The sequence below is a fragment of the Nyctereutes procyonoides genome, unplaced genomic scaffold, assembly GCF_905146905.1.
Source record: "Nyctereutes procyonoides isolate TBG_1078 unplaced genomic scaffold, NYPRO_anot_genome, whole genome shotgun sequence".
Classification (NCBI taxonomy): domain Eukaryota; kingdom Metazoa; phylum Chordata; class Mammalia; order Carnivora; family Canidae; genus Nyctereutes; species Nyctereutes procyonoides.
In genome coordinates, this window is record NW_026575130.1 from 6,078,366 (window position 1) to 6,103,054 (window position 24,689).

A 24,689-nucleotide genomic window follows, 5' to 3' on the forward strand; every position below is an offset into this window, starting at 1 on the left:
CTCCCTGGAGGGCCCAAAAAGCTTTATTTCCAAGAGTAGTTCTGGCAAGCCCTGCATCCAAATAGCAGTTGAAGGTACCAGTTGACCATGAGTTTTCCAGTCACCTCCTCCACTTGGCCTTCATAGAACTCGGCAATGTCAAACCTATTGAGAACCTGTGGGCCAGTAGCCTGCAGGTACAATATGCTGCAGCGTGATTTGTCAGGGCAACCTTCACTCCGTACTCTGGGAGCTCATGATGTAAGTTAAACAAACTATCATATCTCCTATATGGGCCTAAGTAATCTGTCAAATAATATCTCTGTTGGTTACACAAACTATCATCCTGTATTAAGATGTATTGTACCTATTTTTTCTTGAGTTATCAAGTGTTTCCAAGCATAGTAAACAGCTTTGCCCTCTCATCATCTTCTGAATTTCACTTGGTATCTCTTAAAGTAAGCCTTATTCTTGACAACTTTAACAAACCCTATCCTGCAGCACAGAGACCACGTTGACAGCTCACCACAGACCAGCAATTAAATATATCTTTTAAAGGTTACTTACCATCCCATCCTATGGATATCCTATGCTTTGGATAAGCAGTGCCCTATTTTGAACATTTAAGTTATTTCCAGCATTTTTCTAGGATAAATAAAAGTTTAGTAAATGTTTTTGCACATAAATTATTGTTCACATTTTAAATTTTTTCCTTAGATTTGAGTCCCACAAGTGGAACTGATGACTTGAAAGGCTAAGAACAATTTTCTTGATTTATATTGTCAAAGCTAAAAATCTTACAATATGAATATTTATTTTACTTAACATTCATCAGTACTAAGATATTTTCAATTCTGGGGCACCTGGGTGGTTTGGTTGGTTTGGCATCCAACTCTTGATTTTGGCTCAGGTTGTGATCTCGGGATCTTGAGACCAAGATCAGCATCAGGCTCAGTGCTCATTGTGAGGTCTGTTTGAGATTCTCTTTTCCTCTCCCCTTTCCCTCATTCTTGTGCTGTCTCTGAAATAAATCAATCTTTTAAAAGTATTTTCAATTCTTGCAGTCAGAATAGTGTTAAATTAACATTTTGTTTTTACTCATTTGATTATTAGTGATAGTGTTCTTTTATTTATGTCCAATAGAATTTATATTTTATTTTGTAACTTACTAGTACCTTTTAGTTATTCTTATATTAATATTCTGTTCCTAAGAATATAAAAGAAAATGAAGTTGAACCAAATGAACCACTTCAGTCTTTGCAGGTAAGTTAATTTTTAAAATATAAAGTAGCCAGAAATTATAGTTGTATGTATAGATGTGGCATATAATTTTATGTTTATATTTTATATTGTCAGCTTTCAATCTCATTTGTAATTAGTTACCCCTTCATACTTATTTGGATGGGCCTGCTGTCTTATATAAATGGTTAATAGGATTTGGTTAAATAACAAATCTTTTGTCACCAATAAGCTTGTAAACTTGTAAGCATTACTTAATCCAGGAATTGTCATTACATTTATAGCTGTACTTGCAACTCTGTTTCCTACAAGAGAACAAAACAATATTCATATAGTTGTGGCTCAATTATTTTTCATCCTTATATAATAGGATCAAATATATAAAATCATAATTAGCAACTGCCTTATTACAAATGATCACATTCTTTTTTTTTTTTTTTTTTGATCACATTCTTAATTCTTTTTTTCACTTGAAAAAATAGGGCTTAAAGTCTTTCAAGGACAATTATCACAGAGTAAAACTGCAAGTAAATACTATCACTTCCCAGAAGGAGTTGCTATTTAAAACAAATATCATATATATATATATATATATATATATTTTTTTTTTTTTTAAGATTTTATTTATTCCTGAGAGATACAGAGATAGAGGGAGAGAGACAGAGACACAGGCAGAGGGAGAAGCAGGCTCCATGCAGGGAGCCCGACGTGGGGCTCGATCCCAGGTCTCCAAGATCAGGCCCTGGGCTGAAGGCGATGCTAAACTGCTGAGCCACCCAGGCTGCCCCAAATATCATATATTTTTAAAAAGCTGTTGTAATCTCACAGTACAGAAAAACGTTTTACGATCTTTTGCAAAAAAAAAATTTTATTTAAATCTTTAGCATTAATATAGGAGCATATTTGCATTTTTGTAATACCTTTCATACTACAACTTTCTAAAAATCTCTTCATGTACATTAGTATAGAAAAAACTGAAAATTTAAAGTTAGGGTGCTCTTTGAGGATATATTTAATGGCACTGCTGTTTTATTTCTGCTAATTTTATTTCTGTAATTAGTTATACATAGTAAAGCAGAAGAAAAAATGCTGTGCTAATTGATTTTTAAACTCATTGTATTAAAAAAATAAACTCATCGTATTAGAAAATACTAATTCTAAAATATGAATTGAATGTTTTCAAGAACTACTTGGTTGGCAGATGTGCTAATGTATTGTTTTTTTTTTTTAAGATTTATTTATTTATTCATGAAAGACACAGAGAGAGAGGCAGAGACATAGGCAGAGGGAGAAGCATGCTCCTCGCAGGGAGCCTGGTATGGAACCCGATCCCAGATCCCAGATCCCAGGATCACATCCTGAGCTGAAGGCAGATGCTCAACTGCTGAGCCACCCAAGCATCCCTAATGTATTATGTTATTAGTGGAAAGTAACCATTATTTGAAGAAGTACACTACATTACCTCTTCTATTTAGGGAATTTTTTTCTCTGTATTTTTTAATCATAAAAGTTTCTCAGTTAAATTCCGTTTGACTAATTCATAGTAGAAATTATGGTTGTTTTATATAGTTACTTGGGGAACTAAAAATTACTAGTTGCTGTTGTCTATATCTTGTTTTTATAGTTGCTAGAAAATTATTCTTTTCTTTTTTCTTTTCTTTTCTTTTCTTTTCTTTTCTTTTCTTTTCTTTCTTTTCTTTTTTTTCTTTTATTATTTTTAATGTAGCCTGATGTGGGACTCCATTCTGGAACTCTGGGATCATGCCCCAACCCGAAGGCAGATGCTCAACCACTGAGCCACTCAGGCATCCCTAAAAGAAATAAATCTTAAAAAAAAAAAAGTCATATGCTCTACTGACTGAGCCAGCGAGGTTGTCTGATTCATTCTTTAAATAAACAATACTGTTTACAATTTTTCCTTCTTTGGTTTCTTACTAATTTTTGAATGAAATAATCTGCATTAAGTATTAGGTTAGATGGGTAATTACTGGATATGCAACAATTTTTTCTAGTGTTAAAATACTCAATTTTAACTCAAATTCTAAAATTTTAGAATTAGGGGTGCCTGGGGTAGCTTAGTCAGTTAAACGCCTGCTTTCGGCTCAGGTAATTATCTTGGGGTCCTGGGATGGAGTCCCATGTTGATCTCCCTGCTCAACAGGGAGTCTGCTTGTCCCTCGTCTTCTGCTCCTCCCTCTCTCATTTGTGCACATGTGCACATGTACTCTCAATAAAATCTCAAAAAAAAGATTCTTTCTCTCCCTTTCCCTCTGCCCCTCCCTACGGTGTGTGCGTGTTGTTTCCTCCCTCTCTCTAAAAACAAATTTTTAAAAAATTTTAGAATTAGAATTTTTTATTGCTGAGTTTTAAAATTAATTAGCGTAGTACCTTATCTGCTGGAGAACTCCTTTGCCAGAGGTAGCTGTATGCATATGTGTATGTATATATGTGTGTATATATACAGAAGCAAGATTGAAATGGGAAGTATATTTTCAAATGGCAAACTTTAAGTTTTGGGAATATTTTCCCATCAAACTGATGTTCTGCCTATAAAACTATTCTAGCTAACACACCTATTGATATTTTATTCTAGTTCTTTTCCTTTGGAGCTAAAGAGACTGCTTTTCTAGATGTTATGCCTAAACAATCAGAGAGAAAAACCTGTGACCCTAAGGTAAAATTTGTGAACAACTTTGATTTTCTAATCAACTGTCTTTTCATACCACTATCAGTTTTCATAGGCAGAAGGTTAATGAGCATAATGAATTAATCTGGTTGTAGGAATAAGAAAAACTAACTGATGACTGCTACTCCTTGTTAATCTTGAGCCCTTTCTCTTTGCTAATGAACCAAAGAACAAAATGAAGATCTTTACAGTCTAGAACATATTATAGTCTACTACTTCTATTTCTGTAGAAGTACATATAAGCTAAGCTCTAATAGTGCCACCTACTCCAAATCAAAAATTTATAGAGAAAATAGCTGTAAATAGTTGGGTTTCATAAATACTGATTCTATTTAAAACCCAACAGACTTCTAGAAGGTATCTACAGAGAAGCATAGAAAACAAGGCATCTGCTTGTGGAGAATGTGTATTCTGCATAAAACAAATCAGAAATATACAGAGTCTAACAGTTGAGACTTTGTAAATTGAAATGTGTGTGCTTTTAAAATTTAGAATATGGGGATCCCTGGGTGGCGCAGCGGTTTGGCGCCTGTCTTTGGCCCGGGCACGATCCTGGAGACCCGGGATCGAATCCCACATCGGGCTCCCGGTGCATGGAGTCTGCTTCTCCCTCTGCCTATGTCTCTGCCTCTCTCTCTCTCTCTCTGTGACTATCATAAGTAAATAAAAAAAAAAAAATTAAAAAAAAAATAAAATTTAGAATATTTTCAACCAAAGTCTTGTATAAGGGACATTTTAGATTTGATTTTCCTTTCAAATATGTGATTTAGAATCTTCATTGTTATTATTATTTTTGTTTAAAAAGATTTATTTATTAGAGAGAGAGAACGCCTACAGACAGAACAGCAGAGGGAGAGGGAGAAGCAGACTCTGCTGAGCAGGGAGCCTCATGCAGGGCTCGATCCCAGGATCCTGGGATCATGGCCTGAGCCGAAGCCAGAGGCTTAACCCAGGTGCTACAGAATCGTCATTTTTAAATAAGAGAATATTCAGATTATTTATTATTGTAATTTTGTTAATTTATTAGTTAGAAATAAATTTGTCCTTTAGGTGCATTCCTTTGGCTCTATTAGCAATCTTAATTTTCCACTTTCTGGGTAGAGTTTGTCACCCTGTGAGGAACAAAAATTTTAGAACCCTCAAGGGGGCAGCAGAGAAAGCCATTTGAAGCCTGAGAGCTGATCAGGTCTCAAAAGGGATAATAGTACTGCTCTAAGGTACGTGCCTGTATTGGCATCATATTCTTAGGCCTTTGTTCTCAGAGCAATAGGATCAGATATTCTGGGAGGCAGAGAGCCCACCATCCCTCTTCTGTGAAGCCTGATAGTTTAAAAAATGCCTGAACAAAGGAAAATGCTTCCTCTATTTCTTCCCTTACTTCCTATTATCATGTTTATTGACTGCTTCTTATATGCTACGCATGGTGTTAAAGGCACATGATACCCTGATGAAACAAGAAGGTCTCTTCCCTTAAGGATCTTACAGTATAGTTATGATATAGATGAGAAAAAACTTCATTGTAGTATAATGTGACAAGTCTGTAATGGAAAGTTGTATAATGTACAGAGCAAGCATAGAGAAAAGAACAACTATATCTTCCTGGTTTAATTAGTCCATTATAACTATACTTCTTATGCTCATAATAAAAAAGTTCATATTTATTAATGTTGAACTTGAATTCAATTAAAGCAATAACTGAATTATGTTTTATAATTCACATGTGTTAGGATAATAGGAATTTTTCTGGTTTTCAGTATTAGTTACTTAGATTATTTACAGTAAGTAATATTTAATAGAAAGCTGAATTGTGATTTATTTCATGTATAGTGACTATATATTAATATGTATTTATTATAATACTAATTTTTAATAATTTACTTATAGCCTGTTGAGTTTCAAGGGCACCAAGTGAAAGGATCCGCTACTAGTGCTGTAATGATAAGAGGACACAGCTCACAGCTAGAATGCGGTCAATTTCCAGATAGTATTGAGTATGAAAACTGTACAACAGACACTGGTTTATTGACACCAAAATTGACCAGTGGTTGTATGCAGATTGATTTCCTGCAGGTAAAAATATCTTTTATAGTTGTCATTTTCTTTATGTCAATACTAAATTTTTTGAAGAGATTATATTTAAATCTTTGAACAAATGTAAGTTATCTTCTTTAAGTATGAACGAAGCATCTCTCTTTGCTACCAAATAGAGATCATTAAGAGAATGATATGCATATATTCAAAACTATGTCTGTTAAAGAGATTAAATTTTTTTCTTTTTTTTTTAAGATTTTATTTATTTATTCATGAGAGACACAGAGAGAGAGAGAGAGAGAGAGAGAGAGAGGCAGAGACACAGGCAGAGGGAGAAGCAGGCTCCATGCAGGGAGCCTGACGTGGGACTCGATCTGGGGACTCCAGGATCATGTCCTGGGCCGAAGGCATTCACTAAACTGCTGAGCCACCCAGGCGTCCTGATTTTTTTTCTTTTTTATTAACACATAATGCATGTACAAAATAAGTGCAGAATTCAATAATTACCACAAAATGAACACACCCATATAACCTCCACTCTTAAGAAATAGAACATGAAAAAAAAAGAAAGAAATAGAACATTACCAGCATTCCAGAAGTCACCTGGCACCCTTTGAAGATACGCTTTTCTGTTCCCTCTGAAGATAACTATTATCTTGACTTATAATACCATGTTAGTTTTGCTTTTATTTTAAGATTTTATTTGAGAGTGAGCAAGTGGGAGAGAGGCAGAGAGAGAGCACAAGCAGGCACATGAGCAGTGGGGGAGGGAGAAGCAGACTCCCCCCTGAGCAGGAGCCCAGTGCAGGGTTTGATCCAAGGACTTTGGGATCATGACCTGAGCTGAAGGTAGACAACCAACTGAGCCACCAGGCACCCCTTAGTTTAGCTCTTAAAACTTGATGTGAATAGAGTAATATAACAATGTATTTGTTATGTCTGGTTCTTTTTGTTCAACATAGCACTTTTGAAATTCATCCATGTTGTTGCTTGTGGTTGTAGTTTATTCATACTCATTGCTGGTATACTAGTCCATTGTATGAATGCACTCCACAGTTTATCCATTCTACAGTTGTTTGCATTTGGGGCCTATTACTGATAATGCTGATATGGATTTTCATGTGCTGTCATAAATATGTACACACGTGACATTTTTCTGTCAGTTATACTACATTGGGGTGGGATTGTTGAGTCACCAGATGTGCATATCTTTCTTTTAGTATGTAATGCCAAACTGCTTCCCAAAACTGGTTATTATAGTTTATATTTCTATCAGAAGTGTGTAAGAGTCCCCATCACTCTATATCTTCATTAACACTTGGTGCTGACAGTTTTTGATTTGAATTTTAGTTATTCTGGTAGATATATAGTGGTATTTCTTTGTGGCTTTAGTTTGCCACAAACTAAATGAGATTGGGACCTTTTTGTATGCTTATTGGCCTTTTTTGTATTTTCTTTGATGAAATGTTTATTTAGGTTTCTCCTTCAGTTTTTTTTTTTTTTAAAGATTTATTTATTTATTTTAGAGAGATCAAGAGAGTGAGCATGAGGGGAGGGTTAGGGAGAGGGAGAGAAGCAGACTCCTGCTGAGCGTGGAGGAACCCAGTGCAGGTCTTGATTTCAGGCTGCTAAGATCATGACCTGAGCCAAAATCAAGAGTCACACACTTGGGCAGCCCCAGTGGCTTAGCGGTTTAGTGCTGCCTTCAGCCTGGGGTGTGATCCTGGAGCCCCGTGATCGAGTCCCATGTCGGGCTCCCTGCATGGAGCCTGCTTCTCCCTCTGCCTGTGTCTCTGCCTCTCTCTTTCTCTCTCTCTCTCTGTGTGTCTCTCATGAATAAATAAAATCTTAAAAAAAGAAAAAGAGTCACACGCTTAATAAACTGAGCCACTCAGTGCCCCTCTTCCTCAGTTTTTCCTTGATGTGTTTATCTTTTAAAAAATTTTGGAATTCTTTATATAGTGAATATATACTCATTGTTATTTGTATACTTTGTAAATATCTTCTAATTTAAACAAGTGATTATATGAACAGAATGACTAACTTGCATATAGTTTGTTTCACTTGCATAGCAGTGCCAGCTATGTTATGACTATGGCCTGTGTTACAGAGATGTGAAAAATATCATCAGTGTTAGGGTGCATCCGTTGTTTCAGTGATGTTAAGATATAAAAAATGTGAATTATAAGAATTGATGAAATATAATGTACTCTGCTTTCCCTGAATAGAGTTGCCTTCATAACATATTGCTTCTGTTCTTCTGTGTCTCAAGTTATAATCATCAACTGTGTGTGTGTGTGTTTGTGTGTGTGTACTTATAGGAGGTAGATAAAGATACAGATATGTACACATACACTTTTTCTTTTTACTGAATAAACTGAGAAATGGATCTCTGTTTTTCTAGTTCCCAGATGAAGGAAACTTTCCACAAGAAGATGTTAGCTTTAATATTGAAGACAATTTTCAAGTGAGAGCTGAGTCAAATAAGGACTCAATTGAAAATGACTGTAAGTAATTTCTAAGTAAAATATAACTTAAAAGGTTACTTGACATTGTACAAACTGTTGTGTAAAAATCTGTGCTTTTTTTTTTTTCTTCACAGTGATTTTGGATTTCTCTCCTAAAAATTCAGAACATTTCTATCATTATTTGGATTCTAGTTTTAAATCAGCAGAGAAGACTTCATGGGAAGCAAATAAGGTATGATGTAAAGAGAGTTTTAATAGTTGAGAGTAAAAAATCTTGGTAATCTTGGGATGCCTGGGTGGCTCAGTCAGTTAAGCAGCCAACTCTTGATTTTGGCTCAGGTCTTGATCTCAGGGTCCTGGGATTGCACCCCGCATCAGGCTCCTCATTAGCAGGGAGTCTGCTAAAGGTTCTCTCTCTTCTCTCCCTCTGCCCCTCCCCCTGCTCGTGCATGCTTCCTCTTTCTCTCTCTCAAATAAATAAATCAATCTTTAAAAACAAATCTTGGTAATCTTAGAAGAAATGAATCCAGTGGGATCCCTGGGTGGCGCAGCGGTTTGGCGCCTGCCTTTGGCCCAGGGCACGATCCTGGAGACCCGGGATCGAATCCCACGTCAGGCTCCCAGTGCATGGAGCCTGCTTCTCCCTCTGCCTGTGTCTCTGCCTCTCTCTCTCTCACTGTGTGCCTATCATAAATAAAAATTTAAAAAAAAATTAAAAAAAAAAGAGATGAATCCAGCAAAAACTAAAAAGATAAAAATCTTCAGATGATTTTTTTAACATGATCAAGAAAGTTTATCAATAACCAACCAATATTATTTTAGTGTTTAAACAGCATAATTTCTATTAGAATAAATAACAAAATGTGGACGGCTGCTATTTTATTATTCAAAGATGTTTTGAATTTTCTATTATGACATGCTATGAGAAACATACACAATTAGAGAGGAAGAAATATCATTAAAAGAATCAGAAAAAAACGAGAAGTTTAAGAAGAATTTTGTAAGGGAGCTAAAGACAAGGTAAACTTGGAATATTAAATGCCTTCCTAAACCAGTTAGAAAACATAATAGAAAATGTGTCCCAACAATAGTAACAAATGATACACAATGCCTAGACATAGACTTAATTGGAAATGTGTGGAACATGTGTGAAATAGACTATGAAATTTTACTGTGAAATATAAAATTCGTGAATAAATAGCAGTTCAACAATACTGAATGCCCTGTATAGGTCAGAACCATAAGACTTGAGTATAGAGTGATGGACAAAAGAGGTATGATCCGGTCTTTTTTTTTTTTTTTTTTTTTTTTTTTAGAGATTTTACTATCTATTTATTTAGAGCAAGCGAGTAGGGGAAGGAACAGAGCGGAGGGAGAGAATCTCAAGCCTTGCTGAGTACAAAGACAGATGTGGGACTCGAACTCATGACCCTGAGATCATGACCTGAGCTGAAATTAAGAGTTGAATGATCAACAGACCGAGCCATCCAGGTGCTGTGATCTCTGTCTTTACAGGCCAAGGAAAAAGAGGTTGAGTGGGAGACATGTTAATCAAGAGAACAAGCAAACAAAAAAAAAAAAAAAAAGAGAGAGAGAACAAGCAAACAAATTAATGGAGATAATTGCTTTCTAAGAAAGCTGTCAAAGTACTCTAAAATTATAGGGAAATCTACTTTATGCATAATTAGGAAGGCTTCTCCAGCTATGGCAGCAATGAGGGGAAGAACATACCTTGCAATGAAATGGCAAGTGTAAATACCACGAGATTGGAAAAAGTTGAGATGCTTGAGAAAGTGGAAGAAAGCCAAAGTAGTGGGATTATAGTGAGTGAAAAGGAGTGGTAATTAGAGATTGAAAAAGTGAGCAGGTCTTGCAGGTGAGGTTAAGAATTTTGATAATATTCTGTGTTCCACTGGGAAATCCATGAAGGGTTTTCAGCAGAAAATCACCTGACTTAGTATACATTTTTAAAAGGTTTGCTGGCTCTGTGGAAGATGGATTTGGTGGGCACTGCTGGTGGAAACCAGTTAAGAGGAGTCTTGAATGATAAAGACTTGAAGGTGGGGATTGTGGCAGTGAAAGGAGTTAGAAACATGGATGTTCCTGGATTGAATGTAGAGAGTGGTTAAGGAAAAGGGAGAAGAAAGATTCTTGGCTGTCTGACTTAACAGTTGTGTGGACTCAGGTGGTTTTTGCTGGGTGGAATAAGATGGAGGAGTGTATTAGTCTGCTGGGATTGCCATAACAAAATATGGGATGAGTCTCTTAAACAACAGAAATTTATTTTGCCATAGTTCTGGAGGCTAGAAGTCCAAGATCAAGGCGTTGGTTAATTAATTTGGTTTCTGATGAGGACTCTCTTCATGTTGACTAACTTCTCATTATGTCCTGACAAGGCTTTTCCTTGGTGTGTACACATGGAGAGAAAGAGAGTAAGTGAATGTAAGCTCTCTTTTTATAAGGACACTAATTCTGTTGGATTAGGGCCCCACTCTTATGATGATCTCATTTATCATTTATACTTTGTTACCTCTTAGAGGCCCTATCTCCAAATAAAGTTATATTGGGGGTTAGGACTTCAACATATGAATTTGGGGAGGGGGGAGCACAGTTAGTCCACAGCAGGGAGGAGCACATTTGGTGAATATACAGACACAGATAAGGAATGCCTATGAGCCAGGCAAGTAGAGATGTAAAGTTAGAAGTCGGGTACATGGGTCTGGCCTCCGACAGCCTTCTTATACTTTGAGAGAGTTTGGGAACCATTACAGTTTTAATGAAAGGAGTGAAATGATTGAACTTATGTTTAAAAAGAACTCTGGCTAGTTTGTAGAGCATGCACTGCATGAACAAGGTGTGGTAGTAAGTACTGGCTACTTTTGTTGAAAGTGCAATACAGGGCAGCCCGGGTGGCTCAGTGGTTTAGCGCCGCCTTCAGCCCAGGGCCTGATCCTGGAGACCTGGAATCAAGTCCCACATCGGGCTCCTTGCATGGAGCCTGCTTTTCCTCTGCCTGTGTCTCTGCCTCTCTCTCTCTCTCTCTCTCTCTTTCTCTGTGTGTCTCTCATGAATAAATAAATAAAATCTTTAAAAAAAAAAGTGTAATACAGTCAAGACTGCCTCAGTTTTGAATGCCAACTCTATCTTGGTGAATTTAAACAAGTTTAATTGCTTACCTACTCTTCTCAATTTTCTCAGTGGTAAAATAAGGAAAATGGGAGTACCAATCTCATATGGTTGTGGTAAGGATCAAATAAGTTAAAAATATAAGGTGCTTAGGTTAGTTCCTGGTACATAGTAGGAGTTTGTTAATACAGTAAGACTATTACTATGGTGGTGATTCAATGTAATTTCTCAGTGGTTTGTCTGTTTCTTCTACTAGACTGAATTCCTTGAGTGTGGGAATCATGAGTATTCATCTTCACATCCTTATTTCCTAGCACAGCACCTAGAACCAAATAGCTAATCAAGAAAGTGTTTTAAAATTTATATATAAATCTTTTAAAAGATTTTATTTATTTATTTGACAGAGAGAAAGAGAGAATAAGCAGGGGGAGTGGCAGAGGGGCAGGCTCCCCACTGAGCAGGGCCTGATCCTGGATTATGACCTGAGCCAAAGGCAGATGCTTAACCCACCAAGCCACCCAGGCACCCCTATATATAAATTTTATACTTATTGTAATTTACTTAAAAAACAAAACAAAAAACCCAGATACATTCTAACAAGTTTAAATCATTCAGAAGTATGTAAGATTACAAGAACTCTTTCCTCCTAATTCCATCTTCATTAGAAACCAACCATTCTTAACAGTTTGGTATGCATTCTTCCAAACTTTCATTATTTTCATTCTATCGTTATGCAAATATATTAAATGTGATCATCATATTAAGCTGATTAATTTCTGCAAGCAGCGAAAAAATTAAATACTTTTATAAGAATAGCGTAATGAGTAACATGATTATTCAGGTCTAAAATATATCAAAAAAGTTCACTACATTTGGGAGCAATGTTTTGCAGTTTAAGTCAACTATAGATAAACCCTAGAGCTGTGGACATAAGAAAAAGCTGTTCATTTCTTGAGTCTGCAGGAAGTTTTACCTTCACAGTTCCAAACATGAGGTCTAAGTTAGTCTTAAGCCCCATAGACTGGAAATTCATCCTCAGAACCGAATCCCCTTAACCCAGATCTATCTAAATCAGAATTTGATCCATTTCAAATAAATCCAATAGTTTTTATGTTCTGTATTTTACTTTTTATTATTTTTATTGATTTTAGTGAGTTTATTTTATCCTGCCTCTTTGGGAAGAATCTTTGCCCTAGTATAGCTTTACATAATGTGCTTGAAAGCATTATTTTTATAATGTAGATTACTAGAATTCAAACAATAGAAAAAAAGTAATAACATTTTGGTCAATAGTTTTGTTTTTTCTTTCTGAATAGGTAACATCACCAGAACAGAAGATCTCTACATTAAACCCTGATTCTACTTTTTCTTTGAACTCAAGAGATGAAGACTTTGTGCTAGAATTCTCTGAGGAGTCCCTGAAAGAAAGAACTTTACCTGGTGACCTTTACTTCCTCAACTTAGCTACTGTCATAGTGCTGTAATATCTGTGTAAAATTAAGTTTTTTATATGAGAAATTGTTACTAAACTAAAAATATCTTAGAATCAGATTTAATGTCATACCCCTCAAGCCTTCCTACACCCTTTTTCTATTTCAGATGGCTCTTACTTCCAAATACAACATTCCCTTCTAAGTCGCAGATTCCTTCTTTCTTTTGTCAGCATCTCATCATGGACCTCTGAAAGTGTCTTCTGTCATTACAGTTCTTTTCACAGCTCTAACTCCAGAGCCAGGCCCTTCTATTGCCCTCTTCCCTCCCAGGGGAGTGGTTCATTGTGAATGTCTCATCTACACCATTGGTTGACTTTGGTCTAATGTTTCCCCTGTTTTTGCTCTGGGATTGTGGCAGTATCAGGGGGATCTTCAACTCCTGCTTCCGCAGTTGCATTCTCAGGTCTCTGTGTTTTCAAACATTTTGACTCTTCCCTATGAGTAATTTCCTGCTTTTTAATAAGTACAATACATTCTGTAGGATTCTTTCCACTAACTTTTCTTTTCCTTTTTCCTTTCTTAAAATTTCACCTATGGATCTTCCCGATTATTTTGAAAAAGGAAATAAAATCTGATTTTTTTTAAGGCAAGTTGGTACTTTTTCATATACATAGCTACTGGTTTTTAGAGCCTAGGTGATGACTGTAATACATTTTTTTATTTAATCAGCTCTTTTTTCTTTTTTTCAGTTATCAAAAAATCCAGTTCTTTGGAGAATAAGAACTTTCAAAGGCTTCCATTAGTAAGTAGAACCCGAGTTCCACTAACTACTTTGCCACCTGCTGATTCAGGTTCTTGTTCATACGTGATCAACTGTGACAGGCAAGAATTTTCTGGTTCCTCCCCCATATTCAACTTATGTGAAGAATCAGGAGTTCTTTCATTTAGCTTGGGGCTTGAGGACCAAAGTGAAACTTCCTTCTGTAAAGAATCTAGAGAAGTGACTCCACGGGACGTTTTGCTTCTCAATAATATATCTACTCAAAGCAAGTGGCTGAAATATCAGAACATACCCCAGTGCAACTTGACTACTCCAGACAGAGTTGATAAGAAAGTAACAGATGGTTTCTCTGGTAAAGTTATTTCTGGGACACATTTAAGTGATATATGTGAAAGACAGAGTGGTGCTGTGAATGAAAGCTCTTTAGACTCTATATATTTGCAAATGAAAAAAGGCATGCTCTATCAACAGCAGCAGGATTTTAGCTGTCAGGATTTGGTTTTCAGAAAGAAAGCACTCTCATTGAATTTAAACCTGACTTCCCAGACTGAAAAAATTCAAAACACGTTAAGAGAGTCTGCTGCCTGCTACATCTACAGTGTAACAGGAGATTTACAGGTGAGGAAATGTACCAGTGTATTTTGGTGCATTTTTCCCAATAGTTATTTCAACAAAAGAATTACCAAAATCATACAGGAGCAATGATTTTACTCTTGAAGCTGATGGCTTTTTTTCCCCCTTTTTTGAGTTTTCCAAAACTATAGGGACAGTCATATCTTCTTTGACTTAAAATTTTTCCTAGTAGTTGTGAGCATTAAATGAAATTATGTATTTGAAAGTGTCTGGTGCAGTATCTGGCACATAGTAAGTACTTAATAAGTTATAGTTCCAATTGTTTCCACTTTACTACTACTATTAACTGTGATTGTTCTCATTTTTCACTATCAGCTCAGTTTTGCCAATCAGATCATTGTTAAAGTAAAGTTACATCTTATTATGTGTTGGTTGTGCAGCTGTAATTGTAACCAGAAATTGAAATATATAATGTTGTTGTTATCAGCTGAGATTTTCCTAGCAAAAACTAAAAATTTATTAATGGACAGATTAAAAACATTTAATCTTGTTTATATGATTTAAAGTGCCAACCATAGCCATTCTTGTTATATTCAATGTCTCATTTGTTTTTTTTGAAAAATTTTATTTATTTGGGAGAGAGAGAGAGTGATCAAGAGAGCACAAGCAGGAGGAGCAGCAGAGGGAGAGGGAGAAGCAGACTCCCCAATGAGCAGGGAGCCTAATGTGGGGCTCAATCCCAGGACCTGAGACCATGACCTGAGCTGAAAGGCAGACACTTAACCAACTGAGCCACCCAGATGCCTCTCAATGACTCATATAAAATTAGCAAATGATTTTTAAGAATTCTGAAAATTAAAAGACAAATGTGTTAAACATATCTATAGAAAATAATTTACTCATTAGTAAACAGTATTTTTCTGGGTGTGCCTAGATGTGTCAGTTGGTTAAGCATCTGCCTTTGGATCAGGTCATGATCCCAGGGTCCTGGGATTGAGCCCTGTGGTGGGCTTCCTGCCCAGTGGGAAGTCTGCTTCTTCCTCTCCCTCTGCCTACTGCTCACCCTTCTTGTGCTCTCTCTCTGTCTAATAAATATATAAAATCTTTAAAAAAAAATCAAAAAATGAAAACACAGAAAACAGTATTTTTCTGGAGTTGTTATAATAACTTGAATTACTCCATTTCAGGAAATAAATGCCTCTGAGCTATGCTTCCCCAGTGGGCAGAAAATAAAATCTGCTTATCTTCCCCAAAGGCAAATTCATATACCAGCTGTTTTTCAGTCTCCTGCTCATTATAAGCAGATTTTTACATCTTGTCTCATAGGTATGATTGTTATCTATTTTATTATGATTGGTTGCTGCTTAATATAAGTAGTATAGCCTTGAGAAAGCATATCTTACATTGTGAATTTTCATATTAAATTCTCTACTTGAGATTTGTTATTTTCTATATGTTTCTTCCAGTTTTCAACTGTAACTTGTATTCTAATTTCAGATCAAATTGAATTTTGTAAGTGGAAAATGACAGTATTATCTTTTTCAAGTTATAAGTTTTCATGTTTTTAAAACTAAAAGTGTTACAAATGGTTTTGTTAAGAAATTTTAAGCATGATGCATAATTAATTTTGATCTTTTTGCCTTTAAAAAGTAGATACTAGCTTTAGGTTATGGATTACTCTCTTAAAAGGCTATTTTCAAATTTAGCTAACAAACAGGACACATGATACAAACAATTATTTTGTATTTAATTTTCATCTGTACTTATTTTTTTTTCTTTTTTCGTAGAACACTTAAATATATTGTTGTTTGGGTTGGCACAGAGGTTGCACAAAGCTCTTTCAAAAGTTGACATATCATTTTACACATCATTAAAGGAAGAGAAACTAAAAAATGTAGAAAGTAATGTACCATCCTGCCATCATCATCAACCTGCAAAACTTGTCATGGTTAAAAAGGAAGGTCCAAATAAGGTATTGTTCTCTCTTCCTTGCTCTTTGCCCCACCAATACTTGCAAAAAGTTTAGGTACCTATTACTTTATGACAAGCTTAGTTAAAGAGCAAGTCTTGATTAGGAGTCTTCTACCTGGGGTGTTGTGACTAACATACAGTAAACTCCCAGGAAATCTGTGTTCTAGGATCCACAAGTGTGAGTTAAGATCATCCTTCAAATTGCTTAGGAACTCATTGCATAGTGGTGGATGGAGAAAAAGACATAAAAGGTAATTTTATATAGTACTGTAATTGATGTAGTAGGAGGGATATGCCCAAGTTATAGTTAGAGCACTGAGAAGGGAATATGTCCCAACCTGAAGTTTTAGAGAATGCAGAGGTGAGCCTGAAAGAAGTGAAAGTTGAAGTAGTCTGCTATGTGATACCCAGTATGAATAACAGATACGGCCTGAGGAATATAAGAGCGTAGTGATTTAATTTACATTGCTGACAATATTATTATGAAGAAGTCAAGTTAGTAAAATGTTTATGTATTGTATATGTGAATTTTAATTTTTTAAGAGAGTTTTTATTTATTTATTCAGGAGAGACACACAGAGAGAGAGAGAGAGAGAGAGAGAGAGATAGGCAGAGACACAGGCAGAGGGAGAAGAAGGCTCCATGGAGGGAGCCCGATGAGGGACCTGATCCTGGGACTCCAAGATCATGCCCTGGGCTGAAGGCAGACACTAAACTGCTGAGCCACCCAGGGATACCCGTGTATGTGAATTTAGATGTAAATTTAGTTGTCTAAAGCAAGAATTTATAAATAATATAACCATAGAATGAAATATAGAACCATCAAAAGTCTTTTTACCTTTTTAAGATAATTTGATGACATTGTCAGTGTACAGTATGTTGTATATAAAGGTTAGGTTACGGAGTAGAAAACACATCATAATCTGAGTTTCATTTAAAACAAAAAACAAAAACCAAAAAACAGGGATGCCTGAGTGGCTCAGTGGTTAAGCGTTTGCCTTCAGCCCAGTGCATGATCCTGGAGTCCCAGGATCGAGTCCCACATCAAGCTCCCTGCATGGAGCCTGCTTCTCCCTCTGCCTATGTCTCTGCCTCTCTCTCTCTGTGTCTCTCATGAATAAATAAAAATAAAATCTTAAAAAGAAAAAACAGTAGAAGTGTATGTATTCTCATGTGCATATGCACACACTTATGTGAGTGACAAGCCGAAAAGAAATGCACAAGATATTTCTTGTAGTTGTTTCTGGGTAGCTTTCTGGTTTTCTATAGTGAATGTTTTAAATTAGAAAACAACAAATTTTGTTTTTCAAATAAACTTGTATTCTCAAAATAATTTTTTGATAAAGAGAAAGTAAATGGTTTACTTTAATGGTTTTAAACTTTAATGTATTAATGGTTTTAAACTTTAATGTGTTTAAAGTTAATAGAAAGATTAACTTGTATAATGAATAATTTATTGGAATACATTAATGCCCAACAACTTTTTTTTTTCTAACAACTTTTTATGTAAGTCTTGACAGACATAATAAAAAAACAATAAAATACAAAATTTTTCTTACTAAATTGTATATGTTTTTCCTTTTAGGGTCGTCTTTTTTATACCTGTGATGGACCCAAAGCTGACCGATGTAAATTTTTCAAGTGGCTTGAAGAAATGACCCCGGGATATTTGACACAAGAAGAGTCTCTACCTAGCATAGTTTTAAGTGATATAAAGAGTATTGGCTTATACTTAAGAAGTCAAAAGATACCCCTCTTTGAGGAATGTCAGCTTTTGGTGAGGTATGTTTCTTGGTACCAAATAATGAGTGTAGTTATCTTAGAAAATAACCTCATATGATTGTCATCAGGTTTTGTTTAAAGGTTTATTTATTTAGGAGGGAGAGAGTGAGTGTAGGGTGAGGCAGAGGGAGAGGAAGAAAGAATCTTTTTTTTTTTTTTTAAAGACACATTTATTCAGCGTCATGATCAGACTATTACATTTAGCAATCAACAGCATGGGTGCAAAAAAAAAAATCTACATTAAAACCCTTTGTTGGAATGCTTTACGCTTTCCACAGAACAGAAACTAAAATAACCTGTTATACAATTAGTCACAAATACAGTCCTCGAGTTTTTTGCCCATACACATGAGTATTGTCTAAAACATGTCTTCTTTGTAGCAGCTAGGCCCTGCCAACCACTGTGCTTGGCTGAGTTCACAAATCTGTTGTAACCTGTAGCTTCCCTGTCACTTCTCTGGCTCTCCTCTCCTGCTAAGCTTTGTTTCCTGGCAGTAATTAAAACCTTCTGCCACTCCCATAGCTGCTGCTGCTGCTGGAACCGCCATAGCCACCTTGTTTTCGTGGTTTGGCAAAGTATTGGCCTCCACCACCATAGGGGCCAGAGCTTCTGCCTCCAAAATTTCCTCCTTTCATGGGTCCAAAATTTAAGGATTGATTGTTGTAATTGCCAAAATCAGTATAGCTTCCGCCACCTCCAAAGTTGCTTCCATCATTACCAAATCCGTTATAGCCATCCCCACTGCCACCGTATCCACCACCACTTCGACTGCCACCGAAGCCACCTCGACCACTGAAGTTCCTCCACGACCAAAATTGTCATTCCCACCAAAACCACCTCCACGACCACCACCAAAGTTTCCAGAACCCCTTCGGCCTCTTTGGCTGGACGAAGCACTAGCCATCTCTTGCTTCGATAGGGCTTTCCTTACTTCACAGTTGTGGCCATTCACAGTATGGTATTTTTGAATGACAATCTTGTCTACAGAGTCATGGTCGTCAAAGGTCACAAAAGCAAAACCTCTCTTTTTGCCACTGCCTCGGTCAGTCATGATCTCAATCACTTCAATTTTCCCGTACTGTTCAAAATAATCTCTTAGATGATGTTCTTCAGTGTCTTCTTTAATGCCACTGACAAAAATCTTTTTCACAGTTAAGTGGGCACCGGTCTTTGAGAATCTCCTCGGGAGACAGCCCCTTTAGTTCCACGACTCTTCCATCCACCTTGTGCGGCCGAGCATTCATGGCCGCGTCCACCTCCTCCACGGAGGCATACGTGACGAACCCAAAGCCTCTGGAGCGCTTGGTGTTGGGGTCTCTCATTACCACACAGTCCGTAAGCGTCCCCCATTGCTCAAAATGGCTCCTCAGACTCTCATCGGTTGTTTCGAAGCTCAAACCTCCGATGAAGAGCTTCCGCAGCTGCTCGGGCTCTTTGGGAGTCTCTGACTTAGATATGACAGTGGTGGGAGGGGGGACTTTAACGATGCTTACTCGGAGGCGTCCAGGGGCAGAAAAGCAGAAGAAAGAATCTTAAGCATACTCCCTGCTGAGTGTGGAACCAAATGTGGGGCTAGACCCCATGACCCTGAGATCAGGACCTGAGCTAAAATCAAGAGTCAGATGCTTAACTGAGCCACCCAAGTACCCCAGTTGTCATCAGTTTATTTATTTTATTTATTTATATATATCTATATATTTTTTAAGATTTTATTTATTCATGAAAGACCCAGAGAGAGAGGCAGAGACATAGGCAGAGAGAGAAGCAGGCTCCCTGAGGAAAGCCTGATGGGGAACTCAATCCCGGTAGCCAGGATCACACCCTGAGCCAAAGGCAAACACTCAACCACTGAGCCACCCAAATATCCCATCATCAGTTTTAAAAAAGAGATTGAGATAGGAAAAATATATAAAAGTACCTAAAACTTCAATTTTTCTAACTATAAGATAGGAATAATTTTTTTTTAAGATTTTATTTACTTATTCATGAGAGACACAGAGAGAGGCAGAGACATAGGCAGAGGGAGAAGCAGGCTCCCCAGGGTCCCGACCTGAGCCAAAGGCAGATGCTCAACCACTGAGCCACCCAGGCATCCTGAGAATAATTTTCTAAAGCTATTTTGTTCCCCTCTAAACATCAAGCAGTGTCAGCAATATCAAGATGACTCTCAGGCATGGAATTTTTCTAATACTTTATGTATGATCACAATCCTAAGGGAAACCCTGTTGAACAAACCACAAGAATAATTTTTATCAGTGTAGGATAATAGTGGTCATTCACAAGCCTGAACTAGGTAGTTTTATAGGGTAATAGAATGCTACATTTAGGTAGCATGTCTTATAAAGGTGGAATTATCCAAAATGTAGCTATAATAAACATTTGCATTTTAGTAATATCTATGGGGAGTTTATACATGCTACACTCTTCTAAGCACTTTACATGTATAATTTCATTTAATCATAATAATCTATAAAATATGGAACTAATGGGGATAATTTATTTTAGAGTCTTTGAAACTGAGGTACTCTATTATATACTTTTTAGGTATTTTCCTATCTCAGTCTCTTTTAAAACTAATGATAATTCTGTGAGGGTTACTATTATCTTTGGCACAGTATTTTTTTAAATTTGTTTACATGTATAAAGTATATAAACATACACTCACCATGGTTCTTTCCTTTTAATATTGTGTTTTAAAAATAAAAAAAAGATTTGGGGATCCCTTGATAGCTCAGTAGTTTAGAGCCTGCCTTCGGCCCAGGGCGTGATCCTGAAGTCCTGGGATTGAGTCCCACATCAGGCTTCCTGCATGGAGCCTGCTTCTCCCTCTGCCTGTGTCTCTCATGAATAAATAAATAAAATCTTAAAAAAAAAAAAAAGATTTGTACCTTCAAACTTCCACTTTCAAAGTCCTGGGATTGTAATATACAGTATGGTAACTGTAGTTAATAATACTATCTAATACATATAAAAGTTGCTAAAAGAGTAAATCTTAAAAGTGCTCATCTTGGGCACCTGGGTGGCTCAGTTGGTTAAGCATTCAGCTCTTGATTTTGGATCATGTCCTGATCTCAGGATCATGGGATTGAGCCCCACATTTGGCGGGGAGTCTGCTTGAGCTCCTCTCTCCCTCTCTATCCCTCCCCCTACTCAAATACATAAATAAATCTTTAAAACAAAAAAGTACTCATCACAAGGATGGCGGTTTGTAATTCTGTGTGGTGATGGATATTAACTAGACTTACTGTGGTGATCATTTTATAATATATGTATATATTGAACCATTTTATTGTACACCTGAAACTACTATAGTATTGTATGACATTTACATCTCAGCAAAAAATTTGTACCTTAATATTTAAATTCATTTTTATTTTTTACTCATTTTTCAGGAAAGGATTTGATTTTCAAAGAAAACAGTATGGCAAACTGAAGAAGTTTAATACTGTAAATCCTGAATTTTATAGTGAACCTAAAAGCAAACTTTATCTTAAGCTGAGTCGGAGGGAAAGTTCTTCAACTTACAGCAAAAGTAAGTTGATCATGTTGGCGACTTGAGTTGACTTGAGTCTAGCCTTGTATCTCAGTTTTTTAACAGCTCTGTAAATTCTTTAAAGAGGTTTTATAAAGTACTGCTTAATAGTAGCATATATTGTGAATTATTGTATAATAAATTGGATCATTTCCAAAAAACATGTTTTAAAATTTTGGTTTTTTAAAGACTTTACTAAAGGCTCCCAAATCTATTTAATTTTGTTTAAAAAAACATAAATTACTATGTTAATTCAGTTGTATCTAACTTAATATGAAAAATAAACTGAAAATGTAGTGATTTTTATTGGTACTTCTGTTACTGTCTGCACAATTAGACAACACTGGACCATAAGATTTGTATATTTGGAAGTAAAATCCTTAAAAGAATTTTTTCTAAGGAGCTTAGATGCACTAAATGGGATTCATCATTGTCTTTGGTTCTTATCATTGGTCCTCACATTGCTTGCTTTAATTGCTTTAATTATTTAATTATTTTAAATCTGAATCTACGAACCAAAGCAAAATCCAGTACCTTTATAGCTACCTAGGTTTATTTTTATTTTTATTTAAAAAAATTTTTTTAAATTTTATTTATGATAGTCACAGAGAGAGAGAGAGAGAGAGAGAGAGAGAGAGAGAGGCAGAGACATAGGCAGAGGGAGAAGCAGGCTCCATGCACCAGGAGCCCGACATGGGATTCGATCCCGGGTCTCCAGGACCGCGCGCCCTGGGCCAAACAAAGGCAGGCGCTAAACCGCTGCGCCACCCAGGGATCCCGCTACCTAGGTTTAATATAAAGTAACTGCACCAACTCATCTGGCTGTCTCTCCTAACCTAAAGTAATTATCATTTGCATCCCTGTGTTCATCAGCATCTTTCTTTTCTTTGTTTATAGGTTTATGTAAATGCATTTGACCTTTTTTTTTTTTTAACTTCTTCAAAGTTTATTAAGGTTTTCTTAATGACATAGTACATAAGGAAATATTCAGTCCATTTGGAGGGGTTTTTTCTTTTTTTTTTTTTAAAGAGTGCAGATTTGGCACTTTTATTTTTTAAAATATTTTATTTATTTATTTATTTAAGAAAGAGAGAGAGAGAGAGAGAGAGAGAGAGAGAGAGAGAGAGAGAGAGATGGAGAGAGAGCATGAGTTGGGAGAGAGGCGCATGGAAAGGGGAGGCAAACTCCCTGCTAAGCAGGGAGCCTGATGCAGGGCTCCATTCCAGGACTCTGGGATCATGACTTGAGCTGAAAGCAAACACTTAACCCACTGAACCATGCAGGCACCCTTATTATTTTTGGATCGTATACATTGAGGTTATTTTATTTATTTATTTTTAAAATTTTATTTATTTATTCATGAGAGCCACACAGAGGCAGAGATACAGACAGAGGGAGCAGCAGGCTCCCCGCAGGGAGACCGATGCGGGACTCTATCCCAGGACCCCAGGATCATGCCCTGAGCTGAAGGCAGATGCTCATCCGCAGAGCCACTCAGGTGCCCCTGAGGTTATTTTATTAGGTGCATTTTAAATTTATATTTTAAATTGCTACTATCTTCTTAGTAAATTGAAACTTCTTTATGTAAAGGATCTCTTCATTTCTAATAATACTTTTTTCTTGAAATCCAGTTATTAATGTAGCTATGTGAGCTTTATTTTACAAAATATTTGTTCAATACATCTTCTCATCTTTTTGTTCCACCTTTGTATGTTCCTACATTATAGTTGTGTCCCTTATCATTAGCATATGTCTGAATTTTTAAAATTTGACTTGTAAATGGAATAAGTCCAGTGGTTAAATTAATTATAATAATTGATATGTTTGGGTGTATTTCCACGATCTTAACTTATATGTTTATCCCACTTTATCTGCTCTTTTTAATCCTTTCTTGCTTTAAAAAAAAATCGATGCTTAAAATCATACAGTTCAGGGATGCCTGGGTGGCTCAGTGGTTGAACGTCTGCCTTAATCCCGGAGTCTCAGGATCAAGCCCTACATTGGGCTCCCTGAATGGAGCCTACTTCTCCCTCTGCCTGTGTCTCTGTCTCTCTCTCTGTGTCTCTCATGAATAAATAAATAAAATCTTAAAAAAAAAAAATCTTACAGTTCAGTAAGAACTTTAAAGCACTGTCTTCACTTGTTTCTTCCTCTTTTTTTTTAAAAAAAGAGCTTGATTCTTCATCTTTACTTTTTCTTTCTTTTTTTTTTTTTAAGATTTTATTTATTTATTCATGAGAGACCCAGAGAAAGGCAGAGAAAGGCCACGGGAGAAGCAGGCTCCCTGCAGGGAGCCCAATGTGGGACTCCATCCCATCCTGGGATTCTAACATGCCCAGGGTTGAGCCAAAGGCAGATGCTCAACCACTGAATTACCCAGGTGTTCTTGTCTTTACGTTTTCTTTGACTTTTCCCTCCCCTACATCTTGTTGATATTGTCTAGAATAGTGCTACTGGGTGTTATAGTATATGTTGGCAAATTGAATTTAAATTTTTAAAAATTTAAAAAAATAGAATAGTGCTACTCAAAGTATTATTATCAGCACACTGGCTTTGGTATTCTAGTCCACAAATTGTTACTGGTTCCCAAAGAGAGGTGAGGAGCTGCCCCAGAGTATAAATCCATTATGTTAATAAACAGACTAGTTTAGTTGTGTTTCTCTTTCTTTTGTTTGTAGTAAGACTATCTGAATGAAGGAAACATGATGTTGATTTGTTAATTGCATTCTAGCACAAACTTCATGTTGCAGACCAATAACAAAACTATGTAAAACAGACTACTTTGAATAGCACTAATCTAAACTCATAAATTTTAGGTTAGTATGGATTTTAAGCTCTTTTCGTTTAATACTTTTGATCTACAGAAGCAGCAATTTATATATTTTAACCACATATTAATATGCTTGGTAATGTTCTTACTGTTGAAAAATCTGATGGCATTATGATCCTTACTCCTTTATATTGTTATTTGCTCTTTCTGGCTGGCAGCTTTAGAATTTTAATTTTTCTCTGACTTTTATATTTCCCTATAATGTGTCTAAATATGGGTTTTAAAAAGTTTTTTCTCCTCTTGGGCACATTATAGGCC

At 36.2% G+C, this 24,689-nt stretch overlaps 1 protein-coding gene across 1 annotated transcript in view; it reads left to right on the forward strand.

Annotated features, from left to right (window-relative positions):
* Positions 1 to 24,689, forward strand: part of ZGRF1 (zinc finger GRF-type containing 1) — a 77,473-nt gene that overhangs the window by 23,069 nt on the left and 29,715 nt on the right. Inside the window, exons 8-18 of the mRNA XM_055342570.1 lie at positions 1,192 to 1,242; positions 3,812 to 3,892; positions 5,789 to 5,974; positions 8,340 to 8,442; positions 8,538 to 8,635; positions 12,846 to 12,969; positions 13,712 to 14,361; positions 15,504 to 15,642; positions 16,104 to 16,288; positions 17,873 to 18,069; positions 21,462 to 21,601. Of these exons, the coding sequence (XP_055198545.1) occupies positions 1,192 to 1,242; positions 3,812 to 3,892; positions 5,789 to 5,974; positions 8,340 to 8,442; positions 8,538 to 8,635; positions 12,846 to 12,969; positions 13,712 to 14,361; positions 15,504 to 15,642; positions 16,104 to 16,288; positions 17,873 to 18,069; positions 21,462 to 21,601 (1,954 nt within the window). The remainder of the gene's footprint in view (positions 1 to 1,191; positions 1,243 to 3,811; positions 3,893 to 5,788; positions 5,975 to 8,339; positions 8,443 to 8,537; positions 8,636 to 12,845; positions 12,970 to 13,711; positions 14,362 to 15,503; positions 15,643 to 16,103; positions 16,289 to 17,872; positions 18,070 to 21,461; positions 21,602 to 24,689) is intronic.